This window comes from Typopeltis vanoorti, chromosome 15, assembly GCF_054136105.1.
Source record: "Typopeltis vanoorti isolate ZY-2024b chromosome 15, IOZ_Tvanoo_1.0, whole genome shotgun sequence".
Lineage (NCBI taxonomy): Eukaryota > Metazoa > Arthropoda > Arachnida > Uropygi > Thelyphonidae > Typopeltis > Typopeltis vanoorti.
Window position 1 is genome coordinate 78,628,004 of NC_143563.1, and position 27,835 is coordinate 78,655,838.

Here is a 27,835-nt window from a genome sequence, read left to right on the forward strand (position 1 = left end):
TTATCAATCTGTGTTCGCATCAATACCGTTTAAATCGAATTCAACATGTGTGACATGCACTTAGAATACTGTAATCACATTTGTAATGGTAATAGAAACTTCCCTGAAATATTTTGGTACTATTCAGAATAGGACAGTCCAGTTAATTGATAATAACTTCTCTCTCTTTCACACACATACACACTAACTTTCTGCTCTCTCAGAGATGCCTTTATACCTTTTCTATAGGTAAATCTATGAGTGCTGCTCTGTTAAACTGATTTTTATGATTCTTATGTTTTCCCTAAGCCTTAAAAAACATGAGTAGCTGCTAGTCATTATACTTATACCATCCATCTGCAAATTGCCAAATCAATTTCTCCTTTCATTTAATCTATTTCTGTTCTCTGGAAAAGCCTTCATCATGTAACATTTCCTAATGATTACATCCTCTGGGTATTCAGAAAACCCTAACTTTTAGCCATTATATGGTACTATGTACAAATTAAACTCTCATGAGTGAATTAATATATATATATATATATATATATATATATACATATATATGCATATGGTTATATATGATGATGATGATCAGCCTGTAAAATCCTCACTACTCGGTGAAGGCACTAATGTGGGAGGGTTGGTTCTGTCTTCTCCCATGATGACTCAGTCCACTTGAGAGAGTGTATATATGCTTTTGTGAAATTAGAGACAATCATCACAAACATTTATACCCATGGTAGGATTCAAACCCATGGCCTATTTATTGGAGAAAGATGTTGAAAGTTTATTTTTCACTTGGTTAGACTATAATAAATTTAGTTTAATCCTTTATCCAAGTGTGAGCAAACAAAGTTTGCACCTGAAAGTATCTTCAGGACTGAGGTAAAGGGTACAACACCGGGCAACTCGTTGCAAAGGCGGAACAAGCTAACATCACTGCTATCTCAGTATCTCCCATAATGCAAAACACATCTCCTTGCAGATATGTATAATGTTATGCATTAAGGGAAGGGCCACTACCCAGACTAGTTTCGACCTTTATTGAGGTCTCTTCAGTGGGAGCCAGGCCCAAGTGGAGATACCAGGCAGAAGCATTAGCAAGGTCATCTCTACCTATAGGAGTTGCCAAACGGTGTGCCACCTTTTTATTAAATTACTCTGGATTTAGAGAAAGATGTTGAAAGTTTATTTGGGCCTGGCTCCCACTGTAGAGACCTCAATAAAGGACGAAACTAGTCTGGGTAGTGGCCCTTCCCTTAATGCATAACATTATACATATCCACAAGGAGATGTGTTTTGCATTATGGCAGATACTGAGATAGGAGTGATGTTAGCTTGCTCCACCTTTGCAACGAGTTGTCCAGTGTTGTACCACCTTACCTCAGTCCTGAAGATACTTTCAGGTGTAAACTTTGCTTGCTCACACTTAGATAAAGGATTACACTAAATTTATTATAGTCTAACCAAGCGAAAAATAAACTTTCAACATCTTTCTCTAAATCCAGAGTAATTTAATAAAAATAAAAAGGTGGCACACAGTTTGGCAACTCCTATAGGTAGAGATGACCTTGCTAATGCTTCTGCCTGGTATCTCCACTTGGGCCTGGCTCTCACTGAAGAGACCTCAATAAAGGTCGAAACTAGTCTGGGTAGTGGCCCTTCCCTTAATGCATAACATTATACATAACCGCAAGGAGATGTGTTTTGTATTATGGGAGATACTGAAATAGGAGTGTTGTTAGCTTGCTCCACCTTTGCAACAAGTTGCCTAGTGTTGTACCACCTTACCTCAGTCCTGAAGATACTTTGAGGCACAAACGTTGTTTGCTCACACTTGGATAAAGGATAAAACTAAATTTATTATTTATTGGAGAATGGATATGCCAACCAGACCAGCATATTTATGTATCTGTATATAGATATACAGACAATTGTATATTCTGTATCTCTTTATCACTACAAATATAATGCAAAAGCATATACTAAAATTACTTAGAAACATAGATTAGAATTTTCCAGAGCAAAATTCTAATCTATGTTTCTTGGTTTCCTTCAGTTGCAGTTGTTTTTTTTTAAAAAAAAAAGAAAGAGGGAGAGAGAAGTTTCATATAAGCAGAATATAATAATCAGACAAATTAAATATTACAGCAGTGATGTGTATTTCACTGCAGAAGGAGAGCAGAATTACTATTGGAGTCCAGTAGGAATAAGAAATAAAAGTTATCCAAAAATTACAGAGATTTTTAATTTTTACTTTTTGAATTCTTTTTTTTTTTTTTACAAAATTCTATAAGAGTAGTTTTGTAAGAGCAGTCCTGATCAATCTCTTCTCTTGCACTGAAATATACACCACATCATTGTTGTAACATTCAGTTTCTTATTTTATTCCACTTCATTGCATTCATCTTTTTACCAATGCAAAATTAAATTTTATTTGTGTTCCAGTTTAGTATTTTTATTGACTTTGTATTGCACATCAAATAGATCTATGATCTCTTTAAGTTATATCTAAAAAAAAAAAAAAAAGTTGCTTCATGGAAAGCTGAACAAAGCATGCAGGCTAATGGAATAATCCCTCTCCTACCATAAAACATAATCACATCCTAGTACAAAACTAGGATATGATTTTTTTTTACTCAGTAAAAAAGTTAGTTTTGTAAAAAGAAATGCTTTTGTAATATTGAATACTTTTGATTCCATAGAGGTTCTTAAAATGTCATAAAATTCAGAACACACAGGCACCAACACTGTACAGATAAAGAAAGGCAAGTGTTTTTGATTGGTAAGTGCTAACATTTATTTATTTATTTGTTGTTTTTATTTGATTTTTTATTTATTTTAGGCTTTAGATCAGCAATATAAAGCGAAAAATAATAATAATAATAAAATAAATAAATTAAATAAAATAAATCAAAAATCAAATAAAAACAACAAATAAATAAATAAATGTTAGCACTTACCAATCAAACACTTGCCTTTCTTTATTTGTACATTGTTGGTGCCTGTGTGTTCTGAATTTTATGACATTTTAGGAACGTCTATGGAATCAAAAGTTTTCAATATTACAAAAGCATTTCTTTTTACAAAACTAACTATTTTACTGAGTAAAAAAAAATCACATCCTAGTTTTGTACTAGAATGTGTGATTATGTTTTTGGTTTCATCCTTGATCCAAGTGTAAGCAAACAAAGTTTGCATGTGAAATAACGACTTGGCTACTTGTATGTAGAGGATAATGACTTCACATCAATTTCCTTAGTATCCCTTAATGCAAAGCACACATCTGTTTGGGTGTGTATGATGCTATGCATTATGGGAAGGGCCACTACCCAGACCAGTTTCAAGCTTTATTGAGGTCTTATTAGTGCAAACAAATCTATATACAAGTAGCTCAGTCATGAAGTTATTTCACATGCAAACTTCGTTTGCTTCCACTTGGATAAAGGATGACACTAAGAACATAATTTCTTGGCATCTTTAATTTATCTTTGTCTGTCTGTCTGCTAACAAATAATGAATTTTATTTTCACATCAGCTAAAGATTATGATTATGAAGTTACTTCTCAAGAGAGCGAGGCTTTTGCAATATCATTTGTTATGTAACTAGTAAAAGTTGCATGGAAGACATCTACCATACAAAATCAAAAATCATCCCCCTTCTGATTGATGCAAAAATGAAATTAAAACTCCCTCTCTTGCCTGTCAGAAAGAATACTAATGCAGTTTGGACTCTCAAAGGATGAACAGTCATAGGTCAAGACAATACGAATAATATTATAAGAAACACAGCTAATTGTTATATGATTATTTCAGTGTACTGCTACCTAAGAGATTAAACATGAATGAATGAAAGGCATGAATAAAGTTTTCATTCTATATGCCAAGGCTTATCAGAAAAATTAGCTGGGTTCCTTTTAGTTCAGGGGGTTCTCTGGCTAAATATATACTACACTTACATTAGTTAATTTGTTAATAATAATTTTTATATATTAATTAATGAAAAATGTAGAGAACAAAATGTGTTTCTCTTTTTTCCCCCAGCCTCTTTCATTAATAGCCATTATACGTCAATTTCCATTTGAATCATCACTTAGAAGAATGAGTGTGGTAACTAAAATGCACGGAATGGATCATTTTGAAGTCTTTCTGAAAGGGGCCCCTGAGATGGTATCATCTTTAAGTTCTGAAAATACAGGTATATATCTATTATATAAGATTTAATTCTAATTTAATTTAGTTCAGCCTTGAAAATGCTAGACAGTGGCTAGTGAAACTTGTTGGCTCTTTGTATATATATTTTATCATTTATCTTCTGGTCTTTTGATAATAAAAGTTATTTATTAAGATTTAATTCTGTTACCCCTCTAGATTGACTTATTTCTCTTGGTAATTGCACATAAGCTGCAGCAGATGGTAGGATATACTAATTACTTAGCAGCACAAAGTCAAATAGTAAAATGTAAGTCCTGGAACAAACCATGGTGCAACAGGATTATGTTCAGTAGTTGTAAAAGTTGAAATTATCTAGTGAAAGCATATTAGTAATGCACTTGACAGTAATGCTGTTAAGCATCCTATAGCCTGATAGACTTCAATTAAAGACAGCTAAAGCTGGTTTTATATCACTTAAAAAATCTTGTAACAGATTTATTCAGCCAACTGAAATTTTTATAGCTATTTATTTTTACTGTTTTTTTTATTTAAGATTAATGTTAAATAATGTTATTAACATTATTGTGTTAATGCTATTAACATTAACATGTTGTGCAAAAATGGACATAAGTGGAAGACATAATGATAAATTCATGTTGGAGGTTTATTGGAATGTTATCAGCACTGAGAAAGGATTAAAACTAATTTTAATACTTCCAAAATTTTGTCTCCGTCACAGAGACATCTTCAGGAATTACAAAAAAAACTTTTTGTAACAACATACACACAAATATAATACAATAGGGAGTGAAACTAAAGCTATCTAGGTGGTGTGCCTTCTATGGACATTTGCAGTTGGCCTAGGATGTAAAGAGCGATCTCTGATAATTAATGTTTCCCAAATTTTGGGAAGTTTAATGCAACCGTATTTGTTTAAATTCAGTTGATTTCTGAGTGCAGATGCAGATTCAAAGAATAGTCTTTCTTTTTTGAATTTACTATTTTGGACCATGGTGGTTTTTTTTCCAGGAGATCCTGTGGGTTGTATCCAAAACATGGACTGCAAGGCCAGATTGACCATAATTGTGATTTCAGATGTATGACTTGTGTTCTTCTAACCTGATGGTTGCTGATCTGCCTGCCTGTCTGAAGTAAGCCAGTTTACAGGCACAAAGTATTCTATATACTCCAGGCACCGAGAGAGAGAGAGAGGAGGGAGCTGGTCTTTGGTGGAACAGACAAGGGTAGCAAGTTTATGGTGGTACTTAAATGCTGTATGGAGGTTGTACTTTTTTAATGATCTGGCTATTTTTTTCTGATGTACTAAGGATGTAAGATATGCTGATGACATTTCTGAAGTCCTTCTGAAGAGATGGTCAGGGAATGGGGAAGGACTTGATTATTTTTTTAATTCTGTAGTCACTGTAGCCATTGGAAAGGAAGGTGTTGTGTATGTGTTTGAGTTCGGTAGAAAGGCTACTTTCACTGGAACAAAGAAGATTGTGGGCTCTATTCGTAAGAGTTTTAATAATGCCATATTGCTGAGAGGGGTGGTGGTGGTGGAAGAGTTTGTGAATGTATCTGACTGTATGAGTAAGTTTTCTATATACAGAGAAAGAAAGGTTACCATTAGGAAGTGGCATTACTAAGGTGTCTAGAAAGGGTAAACTATTGTTATTTTCCTTTTCTATCGTAAACTGGATTCTTGGATGTAGACTATTGAGGTGACTGAGGAAGGAATTTGATGTGTCTGGGCCATGAGGCCAAATAGAGAACACATCATCTACATATCTTAGCCAGATAGAAGGTTTTAGAGGGGAAGAGTCTATGGTTCGTTTTTCAAAGTTTTCCATGTAAAAATTGGCAAGAGGGGGTGAGAGGGGGAACCCATGGCAGTTCCCTCTATCTGTTTGTAGATTTTGTTCTTCCAAGAAAAATAACCAGAGTTGATGGCAAAGGAAAAGAGCTCTAAGATATCAGAAGGAAAAACGTTTTTTAAGAGTGTTAAGGTGTCAATTAGGGGAACATTGGTAAACAATGGAACATTGGTAAACATTCACAAACTCTTCCACCCCCCCCCCCCTCTCAGCAATATGGCATTATTAAAACTCTTACGAATAGAGTCCACAATCTTCTTTGTTCCAGTGAAAGTACCCTTTCAACTGAACTCAAACACATACACAACACCTTCCTTTCCAATGGCTACAGTAACTACAGAATTAAAAAAAATAATCAAGTCCTTCCCCATTCCCTGACCATCTCTTCAGAAGGACTTCAGAAATGTTATCGCCATATCTTACATCTGTGGTACATCAGAAAAAATAGCCAGATCATTAAAAAAGTACAACTTCCATACAGCTTTTAAGCACCACTGTAAGCTTGCTACCCTTATCTGTTCCACCAAAGACCAGCTCCCTCCTCTCTCAGTGCCTGGAGTATATAGAGTACCTTGTGCCTGTAAACTGGCTTACTTCGGACAGACAGGCAGATCAGCAACCATCCGGTTAGAAGAACACAAGTCATACATCTGCAATCACGATTATGGTCAATCTGGCCTGGCAGACTTAAGGGTGCTTAAGTGCCAAAGATATACAGAGAGAATATCAAATCAAGAAGTTTTAAGAATAGTGGGGATGGAAAGAACACTGCTCAAGAATATTATGCAAAGAAAGACCAGATTTGTGGGACATCTTCTGAGAGGTTCTTCGGGACACCTGACAAGAACTATATTACAAAGGAAAGTTGAGGGGAAGAGAAGATATGGAAGACCAACTAGAGAGTGGTTCAATGACATCGTGGAATGGACTGGTTTCAGATGACGCAGGTGACAGACAGAGGGAAATGGAGAAGAGCTGCTTATCTGCTGCAACCCTCTTGCTAGAGGATGCTACTGGACGATGCAGTTAGAATTGAAGGAAGTACATGAAGATGGTTTAATGTTAAATCTGGTGTGAGACAAGGATGTACATTATACCCTCTGTTATTCGTTATGTATATGGATCACAATATGAAGGAAAGTGGTATTAAACGTGATATCAAAATTGGAAATGTTAATTTCAGCTCTTTGCTTTATGTGGACAATGTTATACTTCTAAATAAATCTGCTACAAGTCTGCAAGATTCCCTGACTAAATTGAATAACTGTTGTAATAGATATGGTATGAAGGTCAGCAATAAAAAGACAAAGACAATGAAAATAGGCAGAATCATTGAAAATGCCAACTGCGTTGTGAACGGAGAATCTGAAACAAGTAAAACATTTCAGCTCCTTAGGCACGATTTTTTAGTGAAGACGGTGAATTAAATATGGAAATTAAAAGAAATAAATATGGAAATAGACAACAGAATCAACAAAGTTGGTATGGTAGGAAGTCAATTGAATAAATTCATATGGAATAAAAGAGAAATTAGTCGGAACACTAAATTAGCTGCATACAAGACAGTGTTCAAACCAGTTTTAAGTTATGGATCTTAGAGCTGGGTCAGAAGTAAAACATTTGACCAAAGACTAGAGACTTCAGATATGAGAGTCCTGAGAAACATTAGGGATGAACAGAGATCAATGGCAATATCATATTATAAAGGAGGATATTAGGACAGAACTTGACATTGTCAGCATCCAGGAATGTGTTAGCAGAGCTAATTTCAGATGGTATGGTCACTTAAACAGAATGGGCGAGGAAAGATTAGCAAAACAGGTGTCGTCTGCCAGGTTGGCAGGAAAACGACCCAGAGGAAGACCAAGATATTGGTGGATTGATATGGTACAAAGTGCCTTAGATGATAGAAATATAAGATAAAAATATAAATTCCTACCATGTACCCCTTGAGGGTACATGGCAGGAATTTGATGATGATATGTTTTGATACATGTTTTGGATACAACCCACAGGATCTCCTGGAAAAAAACCAACATTATCCACCATAGTAAATTCAAAAAAAGAAAGACTATTCCTTGAATCTGCATCTGCACTCAGAAATCAACCAAATTTAAACAAATGTGGTTGCATTAAACTTCCCAAAATTTGGGAAACATTAATTACCAGAGATCCCTCTTTACATCCTAGGCCACCTGCAAATGCCCATAGAGGGCACACCACCTAGATAGGACTTTAGTTTCACTCACTATTGTATTATATTTGTGTGTGTGTTGTTACAAAAAGTTTTTTGTAATCCCTGAATATTCTCAGAGACGAAACATTGGAAGTATTAAAATTAGTTTTAATCCTTTCTCAGTGCTGATAATATTCCATTAAACCTCCAACATGAATTCTTCACAGCACTTAAGCCTCAATACAAGGAACATAATGATAAAATTTACAGCAAGACAAAAAAGGAGCACCACAGACACCTTTTCCAATGCTCACAGCTATCCCATTGGATATGTTTTTATAGTCATTGTCAATGCATATATGTTAAAAGAGATCAATTAGAATAACACTTGAAATCTAAGTATATATGTGACAGTATATGATATTAACTTCAGGAGTATAACTCCTCCATCTATAACTATTTGAATTCAAAGAAATACATTTTTTTACAAATAGCAGTTCATTAGACAGTGGAATGAGGAGTATTGCTCAGGATAACTTCCCAAAATTTGGAAAAGTTTAAAAGAGTAATTCTTGTCAAGATTCAGTCTATGGATACGAACTTTACAACTTTCTTTATATAGTCTTTCAAGTAAATATTTTTTATATAGAAGTTTAGTTTTAGTTATTCCAATGAATTCTATATCTAAGATGAAAAGCCAAAACATGGCTAGCCAAACCAGAAATAAGAATGACCTGTCCTCCCATAATACATGGCTGCATTCTGATGCTCTATGCATTTATGGTGTTCCTAAGATCAAAAAAAAAAAAAATTAAAAATAAATAAATAAAAATAAATCAGCTAATGCCTTTTTTCCCCATATAAGGAGTAGGTGAGGCCGTTTGAATCCTAAAGAAAATGTTTTTTAAGACTGTAAATTTTAATGGTTTTCTAACCCACACACTCTCAGAACATCTGTCTAAACTCTCCTCATTTACTGAAAAGTCTTCTTTCTGTATAAAAATTCAAAGCATTTCAAGTGAAGTCTCAGGAATATCTTTACAGCCTGCAGATCTTTTAATTAGTTTTTGTGTAGCTTCACTTTTCTCAAACATCCTCTTTCTGATACAATATAATTATGATATAATGATTTTATTACTATTACTATTATTATTACTATTATTATGGGCGACTCCAGGGAGTTAGACTCATCGAGGGAGGCCCCAAACATCATGTCCACACAACTATTTGACATTCTCACGGTATCTATCATACCTTCCCTTTAACTCATTCACTGTCATAGCACCCACAACAGACTCTGGCAGCTTATTCCACTCATTTACCACTCTAAAAAGTAAAGAACCCAGCTCTAACACCCTTGCTAACCACACTCTTGCCCACTTCCATAGATGTCCCCCTAGTTCTCCCACCACCAGTCCTGATCTCAAAAATATTCTCTGAATTAATCCTTATATATAGAAACCCTTCAGCAATTTGAATGTCTCAATCATATCTCCCCTTTTCTGCCTATCAACCAATTTCTGCAACCCACAAATCTTCAACCTGTTCTCATAAGGTTCATTCCATAGACCTGTTATCATCTTGGTCACTCGCCTCTGGATCCTCTTAACCTCTCCCCATCAAGAAGACACCTAGTGACCAAATGTGGGCACAGTAGTCGAGATGAGGTCTTATCAAGGCTTGGTACAGAGGAACAATAACTTGCTTGTCTCTGCTCGTCAAAGTATTTTTCAGCAATCAAGTGATTTGATGAGCTGATTTAGCCACTTTTGTGATGTGTCCCCTAAACTTCATCTCCCTATCCACCAACACTCCGAAGTCCCTGACCTCGTCAATCTCCTAGAGTACAGTCCCACCAATGTGGTGTACTGCTGCTAATCTTTTCACCCCAAAATGCATAACCTTACATTTTGTCACATTAAATTGACATCCATTCTCCTTAGTCCAGATCTCCAATCTATCCAAATCATCCTGCAAGATTTTGATCTTCTGCATTTGCTATTACCCTACTCAACTTTGCATCATCAGCGAACAATGAACCGTTCCCTCTTAGATCCTTCCCTATATCATTAATGAATAAATTAAACAGCAGTGGTCCGAGAACAGAACTCTGCGGCACACCACTAGTCACAGGCCATCTTTTGGATTCTTCTCCTGAATAAACTACTCTCTGATATCTCTCCATCAACCACCCACCTATCCATTTCACCAACCCTATATCCATTCTTATATGCTGCAGTTTACGGATTAGAATTCCATGTGGTATCCTGTCAAAGGCCTTAGTCAGGTCCAGCAGTATCACTGTAAAACCATTACCCTTATCCAGTTCAGCCGATTCAGCCCATTAATGAATAAATTAAACAGCAGTGGTCCAAGAACAGAACTCTGCAGCACACCACTAGTCACAGGCCATCGTTTGGATTCTACTCATGAATAAACTACTCTCTGATATCTCTCTCCATCAACCACCCACCTATCCATTTCACCAACCCTATATCCATTCTCATATGCTGCAGTTTACGGATTAGAATTCCATGTGGTATCCTGTCAAAGGCCTTAGCCAGGTCCAGCAGTATCACTGTAAACCCATTACCCTTATCCAGTTCAGCCGTCACTGTGTTATAAAACTTGATCAAGTTACTGAGGCATGATCTACCCTTCACAAAGCCATACTGTCCTCCATACAGTATCTCATTTTCATCAATCCATTCCTGTATTTTTCCCTTGCCTACTTTCTCCAAGACCTTGACAACGACGCCTGATACTCTGATCGGTCGGTAATTCCCCTATAAACTAATGGTTCCTTCATTTTTTCGGTGTCACCACCTGAATGATATACTCTTGCAAAGTGCTCACTCAGTAATTTCACTATATCAACTGATTCAGTGACCTCCTTACCATCGGCATTCCTTAAACTCATTCTGCCATGTACAGTTTTTTTTTTTTTTTGATTGCAGCATATTTAAAGAACTGTTTGGGATTCTCTTTAGCTTGCATAGCTAGTTTCCTTTCATAATCCGCTTTTGCTTTTCTTACCACACTCGTTACACTTCTGGCCTGCGCTTTATACCCTTTGTGTGCCTGCAGGTCACCTTTCTCTTTAAATTCCCTCTACAGTTGTTTCTTTTTTTGCATCTCAAGCTTAATGGTGTTATTCATTCATTTAATCCCTACTTGTTTTACTATTCAGACCCTAGGTATACAATCAGCCATAACCTCATGTAAATGCTCCTTGACCACTTTCCATGCTCTATCGACATCCAGCCCTTGAAGTTTTACATGCCATAGCACTGAACCAAGCAATCTCCTAAGCTTGTCATACTTGCTAGCACGGTAATTCCACATATACCCTGTCTTAATCGAAAATTCCACACCTTTAGCCACCTCCCAGATCAAGACCTTATGATCACTCTCACCAATAGGTGGCAACATGGTCATATTCATTACAGTCAAATTCTCAGATGCTATTACCAGGTCAAGCACTCTCAAACCTCTAGTGTTTTCTATTACATGCTGTCTCAGATAGTTATCCCTTAATAATTGAATAAAATCCAGTTCCTTCCTCACATGTGTCCTCTCCTCCTTCCAATCAATGTTACCATAGTTGAAATCCCCCATAATAATTATCCTCCTTCCACTCATTTCATCAATTTTTTTATGCATACTATCTCCACCATCTATTCCATCACCTGGTCTATAGCAGCACCCAACTGTATATTTTGTTTTGCTAGTCACAATCTCACACCAAATAGCCTCAAATTAGCTCTTTTCACTATCCTGCAATACAACTTCAATTCTCCTTGGCTGCAGTTCATCAGCTATCATCAATAACACTCCTCCCCCCATTTCATTCTCTCTGTCCCTCCTAAACACACTATAACCTACACATTCTATCCCACTAACTATATCCTCTTCCATCAGCCATGCATTCACTAATGCCAATAACCTGTGGTCAGGAGGAGGCAACCAAGGCCAAAAATTCTTCCTTCTTGTTCCTAATACTCCTGGCATTAGTATACATGAAATGCAGAGGTCCCTTTGTCCCACCCCTATCTTGATGCATTATTCTAACTATCCCATTCTGATTACTTGTCTTTAGTACTGGCTCGGGTACATTATATACATTCTTACACTCAACTGTCTCACTGATGTCCGCATATCCACTCTCCCCCCCCCCCATCTTTGGTAGGTCTAGTTTCCCTGGTTCTGCACATCCATTTTCACTTCATTCAGCAACACTTTTTCCAGTCTCTGCACACCAAATCCATTCAAATGCAGGCCATCGATCTTGTATAAATCCTTTCACCCATCAAACACCTTCCACACCTCCACAAATTCCACACCACACCGTCTGCATAACCTGCGCATAGAGTCATTTGCGATTATGACCCTCCTAAACTCCTCTCTGTCGTACCGTGGCAACAGACTCATCATCCTAACTCTGTCACTCTCTTTTCTTTCGCTACCTTTAACAATACTTTCAAGTCCTCTCTCATAAAAAATTTATCTCCTTTCAATTCATTTGTACCGCCACAACTATCAATTCTTTCACCCTCGGTTTTTGTGCTGGTAATATTGTTTTTCCTCCTAATATTGTTAAATATTCAATTTTTTCATAAACCCAGGTTATGTTTTTTGTCAAAACAAGCTTTATAAAAAAGGAACTTCTATGGGACTTCTATTTCTTCAGTTCTAACTAACTATTATATGGAACATTTTGAATAGCACATTTTTAATATTTTTAATCTTAAGGCCTCTATTTGGTATAGATAATTGATGATGTATTTTCTATCTGGAATTATTCCTTGTTGGAACTTCTTGAATTTCTAGAGAAAGTTAATTCAGTACACCCAAGAATTAAATTTACCCTTGAAGTAGAAAATAAGTGTCTCCCATTTCTGGACTTCTCCATTTTGGATTCATCACCATATCCTCAATATTTCACAAGTTTCTGATGGTTTTTTAATTCAGTTTTATATATAATTTGTGTGCAATGGTCACTTGAGTTTGAAGAAGATCTGTGGCAGGCAGGAGATTCAACAATGAATAACCAGAGATACCTGTCCTGTAGAATTGCAAATGAGGACAGATTGGAGAAGGTAATCTTCAGAGTTTGAGAAATAGGTGGAGGAAAGGAAACTTGATAGATACAGACATACAAGTCAGTAAGGGAATCTTAACAGTATGGAGAGAAGTGTGAGTTTGCAGTTTATGAATGGTGGAGGTAGAGCATGGGTTCCCCTCTCTCAATAATTCTTGACTTCCTCACAGGAGCATTTATAATAATAACAACAATAATTCATACACTGTGTGTTTTTGATAGCTCATTACAAGTGCACATGGAAATGACCTTAAACAGTTTGTACTGAAGCATTATTATTATTATTTAAGTTAAGGGATATTACATCCCATATTGTTTCATAGCCGAATAAGAAACTCAAAGAGTTTCATGCCGAATATAGAAACTATATAAAGTTCGGCGATTCCAAGCGTAAGCAAATACCTGGATAGTGCAACACCTGACCCATTTGGGAGTGCCACACTGAGGCAACTCATAGTAAGGGTGGAGCAAGCTCCGATCATAATCTTGGTATTTACCCATAATGTGAAACCTAGCTCCTAGGAGCTGTTCTCATAGTTCTCATAGTTGGGTATGTAAGTTCTGTTCACTACAAACTTGGTATTAGGTCTGCCTACTCACTGATGAGACCCCAATGAGGGTGGAAACCAGTGCGAGGCCGATCTAGCTTTGAGAGGCTCTGCTTGGAGGTAGGTTTTTGTCTGTCTCTGAGTGGGGCCACCGCTGAGATTATGATTCTGCTTGGTGGTGGGGTGAGCCTGCCACTGGGTAGAGCCAATGCTGAGAAGTTCTTCTCGGTGTTAGAGTGAGCCTGTCACTGAGTGGAACAACACTGAGTTGGGCGATCTTTGAGGATCGTCTTATTTTTAGAGCCCACTTCACCTATACATAAAGGTTGAAACCGGTCTGGGTAGTGACTTTCTCTCATAATGTAGAACAGTAATACAGCTCCTAGGAGCTAGGTTTCACATTATGGGTAAATACCAAGAATATTGATTGGAGCTTGCTCCACCCTTACTATGAGTTGCCTCAGTGTTGCACTCCCAAATGGGTCAGGTGTTGCACTATCCAGGTATTTGCTTATACTCGGAATCGCCGAACTTTATATAGTTTCTATATTCGGCATGAAACTCTTTGAGTTTCTTATTCGGCTATGAAACAATATGGGATGTAATATCCCTTAACTTAAATAAGTTCATGTCACCGAATTGAAGCCTTTGGCTCTTCATATAATTAATAGATTATTATTATTATTATTTCTTGTACATCTCCATATAGTCAATGACTCAATGTGAGAGACCCACATTAAGACACACTCCAATCATTGTTCACAGAATTCCTATCATACCTCACCTTGAACTCATATACCAATATAGCACTCACAACCACTCTTTGCAAAACATTCCACTCATTTACTACTCTCCAACCAAAAAATCTATTCTAACACCCTTGCTTACTATGCTCTTATACAATTTCCAGTCCATTGTTCTCTTTCTCTCTCTCTTCCTGCCATGTACTGAAAAGTATATGGTATGAATCTTATAAAACTCCTTTAATAACTTATATGCTTTTCTCACGTCCACTCTTATTCTTTTATCTGCTAATTTTTGAAGTCCATAGACCCTCCACCAAAATCTTGATCATTTGCCTCTTGATCTTCTCCACCACTTGAGCCTAAAATATGTATTTGAACAAAAATGCCAATTTTGTATTGTAGCATTTTATATTATTTTACACGTCATCACGACCTAAAAGCATAACTGTTCTTTTTAATTGTATTATAAATAAGCTTAATTATTTGAGTAATATGTCACTTATGACTGAGTGACAAATAATACATTTTAGTAACTATATAATTGTACTGCATATCATTCATGAATTTATTCTTTTACTGAATTTATATTTGTGGATTTTTTTCTTTTCTTTTAGTTCCAGATAATTTCAGAGACATATTGGAAAATTACACAAGACAAGGTTTCAGAGTTTTAGCAGTAGGATGGAAACCCTTGCCAAATACAATTAAGTGGAATGATGTTCTGAATATGTCACGGTAGGTGGAGTTTGTTGCCAAAGCATTCTCAAACATGTATTAAAATTAAATGTAAAGAAAACTGAATAGTGCAAAAAGTTAAAATCAAAAAGTGAATATTGCCATTGATGGAGAACAGATTTCATAAATGAAAAAATTTACCTCTCTTGTTAATGTTATTCAAAAATGGTTGATCCAGAATTGAATATAAGAACAAGAATAGTAAAGTCAGTATTGCCTTTACATAACCTAAAACACTTAGGGAAATACTGTAATACACTACCTTATAACACTTCTCTTTATGATAATCCCATATGGCACTTTTCAGTTATGCTGCATTTGCTCATTTGACAGTTTTAGCTACATGATGCTGCTGTGAATAAATCAATGCACAGTATTCGTGAACTCAGTTTGTTTAGGACATCATTGCTCACTGCAACAATGTTTTTGGTGTTTTGGTGTTTCTCTGTATATAAACTGTTTATAACTATCATTTTATTTTATTGATGTTAATAATGACAGATGAAATTTAAAGTAAGGGTGCTGTTGCTTCCAGTGAAAAGATGTGTAAACCTTATATTAGATGCTAAGATTAAAATTATTAAATTTAGTGATGGCATATTGAACACTGAGAGAAACTGCAGGCCTAACTTACCTCACACTACTGTTGTTAAAAACAAAGGCAATGTTTTAAGTGAAGTGAAAAGTGCTACATTAATACTATAGTTATCTGTAAATGTGGCAATCTTATTGCCAAAATGGAAACATTTTTAATTGTGTAGCTGGATGACCAAACTGGTTTGCATGTTTCCTTAAGTCAAGCTATTCAGAATAACTTTTTTATTTGCATATCTGATATCAATAAATGCTAGTTTTTTACATCATTTACTCATATGTATGACTGCTTTAAAATAATATTTAATCATTGCATGCATCTACAAGTGGGAAAAAAAAAGCATTAATTTGCTATCTTGACCAAGATCACTATATATACACATTAGATTCCAAGACCACTATATAATGGTCTTGGAATCTAACGTGTTGTATGACTGGAGTATGCTAGTACTAGCATACCAGTGAAAAGAATATTAGAATTTATAGATACTTAATAGACTTGGCTACTCTCCAGATATGTTCAATGAACTATGCTGAAAAAAGATGAAAAAAGATTATTGTCTTTTCAAAATTATGTGTTACAAAAGATTATTGAAGAAATCATATTTAGAAATGAGAGAGATGGCTCTCTCAATCCTGCTTGCTACCTTAGCATGTTGAGAGAGTGAATGAGTGATGTGAGCAATCTATACTAGTATTGCAAACTGCCAGAAGGATCACCACCGTAGATATCAAAGCCACATCATGGTGTCTTGGTAAAGTGAGGTGGGGATGCAGGACACCTGAGGCACACCACTAGTGACTTTCCTCTTTTGGGATATTGCTTCCACATACACAACTCGCTGATACCTATCAGATAGCCAATCCATGATCCAATGCACTAGTCTAATATCCAACCCCATCCACTCTAGTTTGAGTATCAACTTATCATGCAGTAATCTATCAAAAGCCATTACAAAATCTAAGTACTGTTGTGTATCCATCTCTCATGTCCAATACTGATGTCACCTTATTGTAATAAGTAAATAGATTACTAAAACATGACCTCCCTTTAGCAAATCCATGCTGTCCATCAAATATAATACCACTGTTGTCAACCTAGTTCTGGATCCTGATTCTCAGCAATCTTTCCAACATTTTAACCATAATTATGGATGCACTAATAGCAGAAATTAGGAAACAGAAATTAAATCAAATAAATATTAAAAAAGAACAATTTAATCTGATTGGCTATGCAGATGATATAGTATTATTTGCAGGAAATGAAGGTGATCTCTAAAAGCAATTGTTAAAATTCCAACAGATATGCAGCAGTTTTATCAATTGCATTTAACAATAGTAATTGCAAAGAACCAATAAAGATATAATTAGAACTAAATAGAAAAATACTTTAACAAGCAATGAAATAATTTAAATACCTAGGAATAACTGTGAATAGTTATTATGAAAATATAGCACAGAATGAAGTAAAAGAATAATCCATGAAGATTAATAAAATATAAGGATATCTAAATTCAGCTATATGGAAAATAAAGAACTAAAAAAAAAAAAACAGAAGTATGAATATATAAATAGGTAAAATAACTAATAACAACTTATGCCTTTGAAACAGGAATATAAATATTAAATATACAATAGATAAATTAAATACAAGTAACAGTGAATGTGTGTATGAAGATGGAGTATATTGCGATGCAAGTGGGGAAGTTGAAACTGAGCAAATATATGCGGTAAATAGTGATAAAGGTCATTGGGCAGGTGTGGTAGAGAAATTACAACCAACAAGTGGCTTGAATAGGACTGATTATAGACCAGAAATGAATTACTGTGTTTGTTACATGCCAGACGTATCAGAAATAAGGGAAATGAAATGGTTTTACTGATTGAGTTTATTCACTCCAAAATCATTGGAATAAGTAAAACATGGTTGAATGAAGATGATATTCTAATTGGATTGGAAATGGAAAGATGCAGTATTTTTCGTTATGTTATAAAGGACAAGAAGGGAGGGGAAGTACTGCTCCCTTGCTCCTTACACAGCTTCCAGGGATGACCCCTTGTTCTTCCTCCAATTTCCCACCATTTTATAAAAAATCTATTCAATGTTAATTCTATAACAACCCCTTACCAACTTGCATCTCATCATATCACCCTTCTTTGTATTCACGACTCTGCAAACTGCATCGTCTCAACCTTTCTTCATATTCAGTATCGACAGATCGATACAGGAAAGATACAGTATTTTTTGTGAGGATAGAAAGAACAAGAAGGGGGGGGGTGCTGCTAATGATAGCAGGGGAATTATCTCCCCATGAGGTTGACATGAAACAGGGATATAGTGGCAATGGTTATGAGGCAGTGTGGTGTAATGTGGAGGTAGACAGGAAGACATATTTTGGATGTTGCTATAAGCCTGAAAATGTGGAGGGTGGTGATGAAAAAATGTATAAACAGCTTGGATTAGTAAACAAAGGAAGAGTAATTATTATGGCTATGTAGATTGGAATGAAGAAATAGCATTTGGGAAATAAGGAAAATGAATTTCTCGTTGAGAGGTAACTATCTCAGGCAACATGTAAAGGCAGGCATGCGAGGATCAAGAATTTTAGATCTGATCATTTCATCAGAGGATGTAATTGTGAGTGGGGTTTCACACTTTCCTCCAGTTGGTGAGAGTGATCATGAAGTGATCACCTGGGTTGTGGTTAGCCATATGCAGACTTTTGTGAGGAAAGGATATATTTGGAATTATAAGGCTAATGATTATGACAAGCTTAGGAGACAACTTCGAGCTATAGAATGGAATGAGGAGTTGAGTTTGAGTGGTAAGGAAATAAATACTGCTTGGGAACTGACAAAGAAATATGAACAGCATCAATGTGTGAATGTATTCTGAAGGCCAAAAGGCTGAATGAGGTAGATCGAAAATGGATGATGAATGAGCTTAAGCATGAAATCTGGAAGAAGAAGAAGGTACTTTGGAGGCAGTAAAAGATGAATAATGGTAATAATTAGTTACATGAAGAGGTATAAAGAACAAGCCAGGAGAGTGACTCAGTTAGTAAGGAAACAAAAGTATATTTAGTATGAGCAGAAATTAGCAAATCAGGTGAAGAAAAATTCTAGAGAGTTATTTAGATGTGGCAAGTAGAAGGAAGAATGATCATGGTAAGATGATGAAAATGGTGGAATGGTAACTGCTGTAGAAGATATTGTAGAGGTATTCTGTGATCAATTTACAAGGATGCTTCATCTCATCAGAGTGGAATCATGAGGAACTTAAGTGTAGAAGACATAGGAGAGGAAGGCTTAATTGTAAGTGAGCAGGAGTTGTTTGAGGAAATAAATGACGTTGATTTCAATAAGGCTACAGGATTTAATGACATATCATCATGCATCTTAAGGGAATGTTCCAGGGAATTGGCAACAGCATTGACATGTCTGTTTAATATGAGTCTTATAACAGCACAGGCTTTGAGGGACTGGAAGGAGGGAAAATTTGTTTCACTGCCTAAAGGTGGTGATAAGACTGTAGCTTCAAATTATAGGCCAATCTAGAGAGATTGGTGAGAAGTAGGATACAGAAATGGGTTGATAATAGTAGTATTCTCTGTGGTTATCAGTATGGGTTTATTAAAGGGAGATCATGTTTTACTAATTTACTTATGTACTATAACAAAGGGACAAATACCTTGGACAGGGGAGATGCATATGCAGTGGTGTACTTGGATTTTGTAAAAGCTTTTGATAGACTGCCACACGACAAGCTGTTAAATAAATTGAAGTAGATGGGATTGAATAACAGACTTCTGAGTTGGATCAGTGACTGACTGTTAGAGAGGTATCAGAAAGTTGTATATGGGGGTGCAGTATCCCGAAAGAGGAAGGTCATTAGTGGCATACTGCAGGTGTCAGTTTTGAGACCATTGTTGTCAATTTGTATGTTAATGATATTAGGATGGGTTTAACTAGTGATATGCAGCTGTTTGTAGATGATGCAAAATTGGGGAGAGCAATGTAGAGTTTGGCAGATGTTATGGCCTTACAGGAGGACTTGAATAAATTGCATGAATGGGTTTAACTAGTGATATGCAGCTGTTTGTAGATGATGCAAAATTGAGAGAGCTATGCGGAGTTGAGCAGACTACAGGAGGACTTGAATAAATTGCATGAATGGGCAGGTAAGTTGAACTGTCAGTACAGTGTGGCAAAGTGTAAGGTTTTGAGATTTAGTAAGCAACGATGGGATGCAAAATATACACTTGGAGGGAAACATAAGAAGGACGTAGAAGAGATGAGAGATCTAGTGGTGATGGTGGAGAAGGACCTGAAATTCATGGGCCACATTGCCCAAGTGGTGAAGACATCACATTGTATAATGGCAATGATGCAAGAGGACCTTGACATGCAGAAATAGAGAGATTATGATTCCTTTATATAAGGCCTTGATCAGGCCTCATATGGATTATTGTACACAGATTTTGTCACCAGGTTTTCATGGTGACAAGGATATGTTGGAAAGGGTGCATAGACGGTTCACAAATGTGGTCAGTGGAATGTGGAGTACATGGACAGATTGAGAGAATACAAACTGCAAAGCCTCATGAATAGGAGGAGGAGGGGGGATACTATTGAGACATATAAGCTTGTCAGGGGTTGTTATCAGGTTGACTTGGAAGATATTTTTCATAGAATGGGAGAGGGGAGTAGAACAAGATTGTATGGTAGCTTATTTTCAGAACCTGATGCATTTTCAGAATACATATATAAAAAAAGTATTTTGTTTTTTATTCTTCATTTCAGCAAACAATCTTTAAAAACTGAGAAAGATAATATCATTTTTATACATTTCAGGCTTGCTTAGGATCTTAATCACTTCTTCAAGATCTTTTGCAGATATATCTACATTGACTTTCACATTTTTCCTTCTCATAACCAGAAATAATTCAAATCCTGCTTCATAAAGATAAATCATTTGTTCTTTTGGAGCATAGTTGTATAAGGAACTAACAGAAGAGGAACAAACAATCTATAGATACAACCACAAGAGGATAATTTATCAAGTTACAGCATGCAGACTTGCTCTAGATCTGTGTACAGTAATCTATATGAGGCCTGATCAAGGCCTTATACTAAGGAATCATAATCTCTCTATTTCTGCATGTCAAGGTCCTCTTGCATCATTGCCATTATACAATGTGATGCCTTCACAACTTGTGCAATGTGGTCCATGAATTTCAGGTCCTTCTCCACCATCACCACTACATCTCTCATCTCTTCTACTTCCTTTAAAGCTTCCCACCAGTGTATACTTAAAAATAACTTCTTTGTATGTTAGCAAAGGCAGTTTGTTCTTCTTCTTCCAAAATGTCTGCCAAGTTCACTGTTTTAGCCATCTCTCTAAGTTTAAGTTCAAATCTGTCTGTCTTAAGACAGACAGATTTGAAGAACATCAAGATTATTATAAATGAATTTTATTTATATTCATTTATATTATAAATGAATATAAATAAAAAAAATTATAAAAGAAAATTTTAAATGGAACTTAACTATCTTTATGAGATTAGGTATGTCAGGTTTAGTTGACTGTGCTGCTGACTCTATTTGTAGACTAGGAAAACCAGAAGTCAACACACCAACACTAATACAAAAGAATATTTAAAGAAACTGGCCTGGTTGAAAAGACCTGGGTTCAAATTCTTCAAAGATGCAAAGAGCATGTTCAGGATCTTTATTTGCTGAATGTGAGTTAGCTACTCAGAAACTCATCCCCCCCCCAAAAAAAAATAGATGAAAAGATGCAGCTGACATATGTTTTTCTCATAGCCTAAGGTAGCTTTTTTTTTTTAAGTTTTGAATGACCCTGTTTTTGTCCATTTGATCATATCTACTCTTGACAAAAATGACTCTGAACTTGTCATTACTTGCTTAAATTTCACAGGCTGGTCTCTAAAATCATAAACTTCCTTTACATAAGTTAAAAATTAAATTATCACAATAAAATCAAACACTGCTGAGATAGTCTTTATTATTGTCTGAAGGTTCATTGTGTTTAGAGAATCTTACATCCCCCCCCTCCCCCTCCACACAAATGCAAATTGTGTCTAGAATTATGATTAAACAAGACATGGATACTGTGGCCACCTTATATTTTTTTTTTTTTTCATTTCTTTTTGTGAGTTTCATAATGATGATGTTTTCTTACTAGTCTCTTAGATAGTTATATTTTTGTACCTAGGGATGAGCTGGAAAAAGATTTGCATTTTCAAGGGTTAATTGTTCTCCAGAATAAATTAAAACCAGAAACTCGACCTGCATTAACAGTTTTGAAGCATGCAAATATAAGAACCATTATGGTTACAGGTTTGTGTTATTGGTTTTTATTTTTTTTTAATTGCAGTTATTACTACTAAATGAAGTTTGAAGCTATTAGTATAAAGAATTTTAAGTTTATTAAATGAAATATTCGGCACATTAATACCATTTCAAGTAAGTGCTTTCATCAAATTCCAATGATTTAAGTAAATTCTAATGGCTGTATTTTCTTAATTATGCTATAATTCACTTTGCTGATATTTTTCCCAAGTTACTCATATAAAAATATTTCATTATTATTATTAATATTATTATGTGATGACACCTCCAAGTTGTATAGTGAAGTGGAGGAAACACCACTTCACTATACAACTCACCATCTTCTACTTTACTTAATCCTCCATCCACACATACAAAATACATACATACAAAAAATACAACACTAGTAGTATTTTTTGTCTGTGTTCTGTTGACTGATTTGCCTGTATGTTGGAATGAAAAACTTGAGTTTTTTCATTCCACATTTTTTCCATTTCGAAAAACAGCCCTCAGCCTTCGTATGAGATCTGCTAACTTACTTTCAGTTGAAAAAAACCCATATAAAGATTTCTCTTATTTTGACTACAATCAAAAATAGGTCTTTTTCCAGTTGAAAGGTGCTATGTCCCACTGTTCTTCCAATTGTTTTATTCCATTTTATTGGTAATGTACTGTTTATCCAGAAAATCATTTTTTTTTTTTTGTTTGAAGATTTGTTAAGGTGAAATTATTATTATTATTCAGGCCTCCACGGAGTCAAAAGACTCATTGTGGGAGGTCCTTCATAGGGAACACAAAGTCTATCATACCACTCTTTAAACTCATTGACCTTTCTCGCGCTCACCACTCTATCAGGCAATGCAATATCCTCCATGCAAAGAAACCAATCCTCACCCTCTTGCTCACAGTTTCCTTTCGTAACTTCCAGGGATGGTCCCTTGTCATCACTCCTTCCCGCTGTTCAACCAAGCAAAAGAACTCCCCAGTGTCAACCCTGTAACCTCTCAACAGTTTAAAAGTCTCAATCATATCTCCTTCTTCTATCCACCAAACTCTGCAATCCACATTCCCTCAGCTGAACCTCATAACTAACATTGTACAGTCCTGAAACCATCTTTGTTATCTGCCTTTGTGCCCTTTCCACAGTTAATTTATCCCCTGCAAATCCTGGGGACCAAATCTGAGAACAATAGTCTAAGAGTGGTCTGATCAGCGTCTTTTACAAATAACAGTATGCACTGCAAGAAAGCAGCAATCTCAGGGCTAATTCATCTTATCCCACATTATTGTTAAATGAAAATATATAAACTTTCAGTTAGTTGCTTCAATTAAAAAAAATCGAAGTAGTAAATAATAACATTTTTGGTGTAACATCTTTCTCATCAGCAAACAAAAGTAATGCGTAAGCTTCTCTACAACTTTGCAGTTTGATAACTGCAATGTTGGTAATGTACTGTTTATCTAATTGCTTTGGAAAATCAATTTTTTTTTGTTTGAGGGTTTGTTAAGGTGAAATGAAAAAGTTTAAAAAGTTTTATTTGTTAACCAAATTTCTTTTGGATTATTGTAGAAATAAATTATCATAACGAATGCTGGTCCCCTGTCTGATATGAAAATTTTACTAAACACACACACATCTCTGAATGAACTTTGTTTTTTTATCTTGCCTCTAAAGGGTTTGATAGGACATTAATTCCTTTACAGTAACAACAGTATATTGTTTGCATGTGCACACACACATAACACAACACACATTTCAATCACAGTTGTAATTTGTGCTCTGATGATGCTGGTTTAAAATCCAGTAAAGTATTAGTGACTTCATAAATTATATATAAATTTTCCAATAGTAGTTGAAAAAACTACCATTGTTGCAAAATGTGTTATAAATAATAACCCATTTCACAATATGAATCTGGTTAGTGTTAATAACTGAAAAACATTGATAAGCATTATGGAAATTTAAACAGAATAATTTATAATAAATCATTTTAATTAAAAAATTAAAAGAAAATTTTAATTAAATTAAAAGAAACTGTTTTTATTATTTTTTTATAAATTTCAAGTTAACTTAAAAAAATTGACATATCCTGCAACATGCTGCAGACGGTTAAAAGTCTGATTCTCTTCTTGGATCTGGAGAATTTTATGTGGTTATTGTATTAGCTGATCATTTAAAGAGATTTTAGAAGTGTTAATTGCATTTTCCAGGATCTTTTTATTTTTATTTTTTTTTTTAAAAATGATGTAATTTCTGTAACATCAAACTTTTAAGGACTACTGATGCTTTTTGTTTCTACAAAATTGATAAAAAAAATTCTTAACACAAGGGTCATTTCAAAAGTTCTGTACATTGTATGGCTGTTGTTAAATTAAACAGTTCAGCTTTTGCTCTAATGAATGCATTATGCCATAACTCTTTGTTCAAAAACTCTATGCCTCCAACCTCATAATGCTTTTCTAAAGGAAATTCATTATAGCAACTAGTCACCATCTCAAACTATTTTGTGGTCCTATAAGTTTGCTATGCTGAGAATTAACTAATCTATTTTTCTTTATTATAGCTTTCCAGTGTTTGGATAAGTCTTTCGCTTTTTTTTTTATCTGTTTGATAATTTCTACTCGGCTAACCCCTGTGTGGTTACACACTCTGCAACTATATGCCTGGGAAAGGGGTGTCTTGCATTCGATTCTTGTCGCTGACATGAGGAGCTAAGTATCTTTCTCAGCCATAGCCAAGTTAGCCGGTCTTGGCCATGGACTGCAGGGTTTTTCTCCCCAATTTATCTGGGCTTTTTTTTTTCCTCCGGCAAGCAGGCAAACCAGCCCTGAACACACGCTTCTACAGACATAGGATACCTCCAGGAATAAGGAGTAACCAACCTATTCTGCAGGAGTTTGGTTCCGAATGCCTAAATGCTCATGCGTAGACCTACACCATAAAAGGTATAGGTCTACACATGAGCATAAATCAGGATTGATAATTTCAGCCACTTTATCATTGTCAGTGATAGTGAAGCAGTTCCTTCCCTCAAATTTTTCAACAGACTGAAGTTGGGAGAGCTTGTGTCAGGACTTACGTGAGGAAGCATTAAAATCTCTGTCCTTACATTGTCTTGCAAAAACAACTGTTTCTGGCTGTAAACATGTTGAATCATTTGCTGAGTATCTGGGCACAAAATGTCTTGAAGAAACTCCCTGTAATATGTTGCTTTCTCATTCAAACATGTAGGTACTGTCTGCTGCTATTGCTTCATTCTTGCTGATGCCATCAGTTTTTTCTGGATGATGAGGAGAAGAGGTGTCTTTCTATTATGATAAATGGTTTTCAGTTCAGGTTCAAAATAACTCATCCATGTTTTATCTATGGCAACACTTCTGTTCAAAAACTTGATGCCTCCAGTCTTATAATGATGCAGTAGCTCTTCTCACGTCCTCTTGGGGTTTGTCAGCTGGTTTAGGATTCATTTGCCACCAACGTTCTGCTTCTTCAAAACCATCAATCCAAATTTTAAAAGCAGATGTGGTCAAGATGTTTGCTTTATTTGTGATTTTGTTACATTTTGGGCTTGTCTTCTAGCAGGCTGTTGACTATAATCATCAATGTGTCATCTGTAACCAACAGTGCCTTCCATTTCTTGGATCATTCTTAATGCTTGTTTGATCTTCACAGAAGTGAGCTTACCACTCTAATGCTGTGCTGTTTTGCACCTCAACAAATTTAATGTAAAGCATTGTGAATCTCAGTTGAGTTTTTTTTCCCATGGAAGATTTTAATTTTGATGTGTGAATGCTAGTCATGTATGCTACCTAAGTCAGATTGTTTCTTCATTTTGAAGTCTTATTTCATAGGACAAGAACACCAGAAACAGAAAATAAACACACAGCAAGATTACTCAGTCTGGTTTCCTACTAATGTGAAGGTGGTAACTATTATATCATCCCACTGGCCATATATATGTGTGGTCTGCAAAAATTTGAAATTATGCTTGCAGTTTCTGCTGTTTATTTCGACTTACACCTTTGTCCTTTATTTCTTAATTTTCGTCTTCTTCACTGTCCCTTTCTTTCTGGTTCTCTCGTGATATAAGTGCTAACCTCTTATTAGTAGAGGCTTATGCAGTAGAAGCAGTATCATCATGCTACACACAGTCATCAGTTTCTTGGCAGATACTGTCATATTGCAGTACCTCGCTTATCTCTAGAACTTTTACTCTCTTAATGGTATGCTTTAATGTGCATTTGTGTGGAGGAGAGAGAGAGAGGAAATGGTATGCTCTCCCATGAGCTGGCCATTGTCTATATTATCATATTATTGTATATTTAATACAATTTAGTAGAAATTGGCCTATATTCAACCCATTCCCAAGAAGGGCGACAAGTCACTGCCATCCAACTACCACCCCATTTCGCTAATGTCTCAGTCCTGTCTAAAGCAATGGAAAAAAATCATCAATTCCCAACTCCTACACTACCTTGAATGTACTACCCACCTGTATAAACGACTGCCAGTATGGATTCCATTGCTGCCCAACAGGAGATCTGCTCGTATATGTCGCCAATCTCTGGATAAATGCCATGGAGAAATTTGGCGAATCTCCAGCGGTTGCACTTGATATCTCCAAGGTGTTTGACCAGGTCTGGCACAAGGGCTTACTAAGCAAGCTGCCATCATTTGGTCTGTCTCAAGACTTCTGTAGTTGGATTGCCAGCTTTCTGTCTGGATGCATGCTATGTGTGGTGGTGGATGGTTCCTTATTCTCTCATCATTCAACTAATGCCTGGGTTCCACAGGATTCTGTGGATTCAAATTCCACAGGATTCAAACCCAATATACAGTTTTGCAGGTGACAGCACATTGCATTCTTCCCTTTCTTTTGATAAACCTTACTCTACACAACTCACCTCAACCTACAGGACATCAACCACCACTGCCCTCAATTCTGATCTCCAAACCATCCTCCAATGGGGTTCAGATAACCTAGTCAATTTCAATGCTAATAAAACCCAGTACTGTCTTATTCTTCATAAAAAAAGATCCATTTTCTTCCAGTATTATTTTTGAAAACACCCAAATTTCCAGACAATTTGAGATTTCTCTTCTTGGAATTACCCTGACACAAGCCTCTCCTGGCATAAACACATCACAACCATTGCATTCTCAGCTTCTTAAAAACTAGGATTTCTCTTTTGTTCAAGATGTTACTTTACCCCTGTATAGCTGTTAACCTTATACAAATCACAAATTTCCCTAGCCATTGAATACTGCTCTCATATATGGGGTGGAGCCCCCAAAAGCTCTCTCAAAATGTTTGACTCAATACAGAGGAGAGTAATCAGATTATTAATGACCTCTCTTACCAACTCACTCTCTCCACTTTCGCACAGACAATTGGTCTCTGCACTGTGTATTCTATAAATATTTCCATGGAAAATGTTCATCTGAAATAACATCAATAATTCCCTTACTTGCAGCTGCTGCTCAACATCCCTTCACAGTGCACCTTGAAACCCAGAGAACAAGTTTATTCTCCTCCTTCATCCCCACAACTGCTGTACTATGGAAC

General features: G+C 35.8%; 1 protein-coding gene across 3 annotated transcripts in view; it reads left to right on the forward strand.

The window, feature by feature from the left end:
- Window positions 1-27,835, forward strand: part of LOC150098917 (polyamine-transporting ATPase 13A3-like) — a 434,948-nt gene that overhangs the window by 280,674 nt on the left and 126,439 nt on the right. For all 3 annotated transcript variants that reach the window (XM_090404645.1, XM_090404644.1, XM_090404646.1), the window contains 3 exons: window positions 4,027-4,180; window positions 15,200-15,320; window positions 22,153-22,277. In XM_090404645.1, the coding sequence (XP_090260771.1) occupies window positions 4,027-4,180; window positions 15,200-15,320; window positions 22,153-22,277 (400 nt within the window). The remainder of the gene's footprint in view (window positions 1-4,026; window positions 4,181-15,199; window positions 15,321-22,152; window positions 22,278-27,835) is intronic.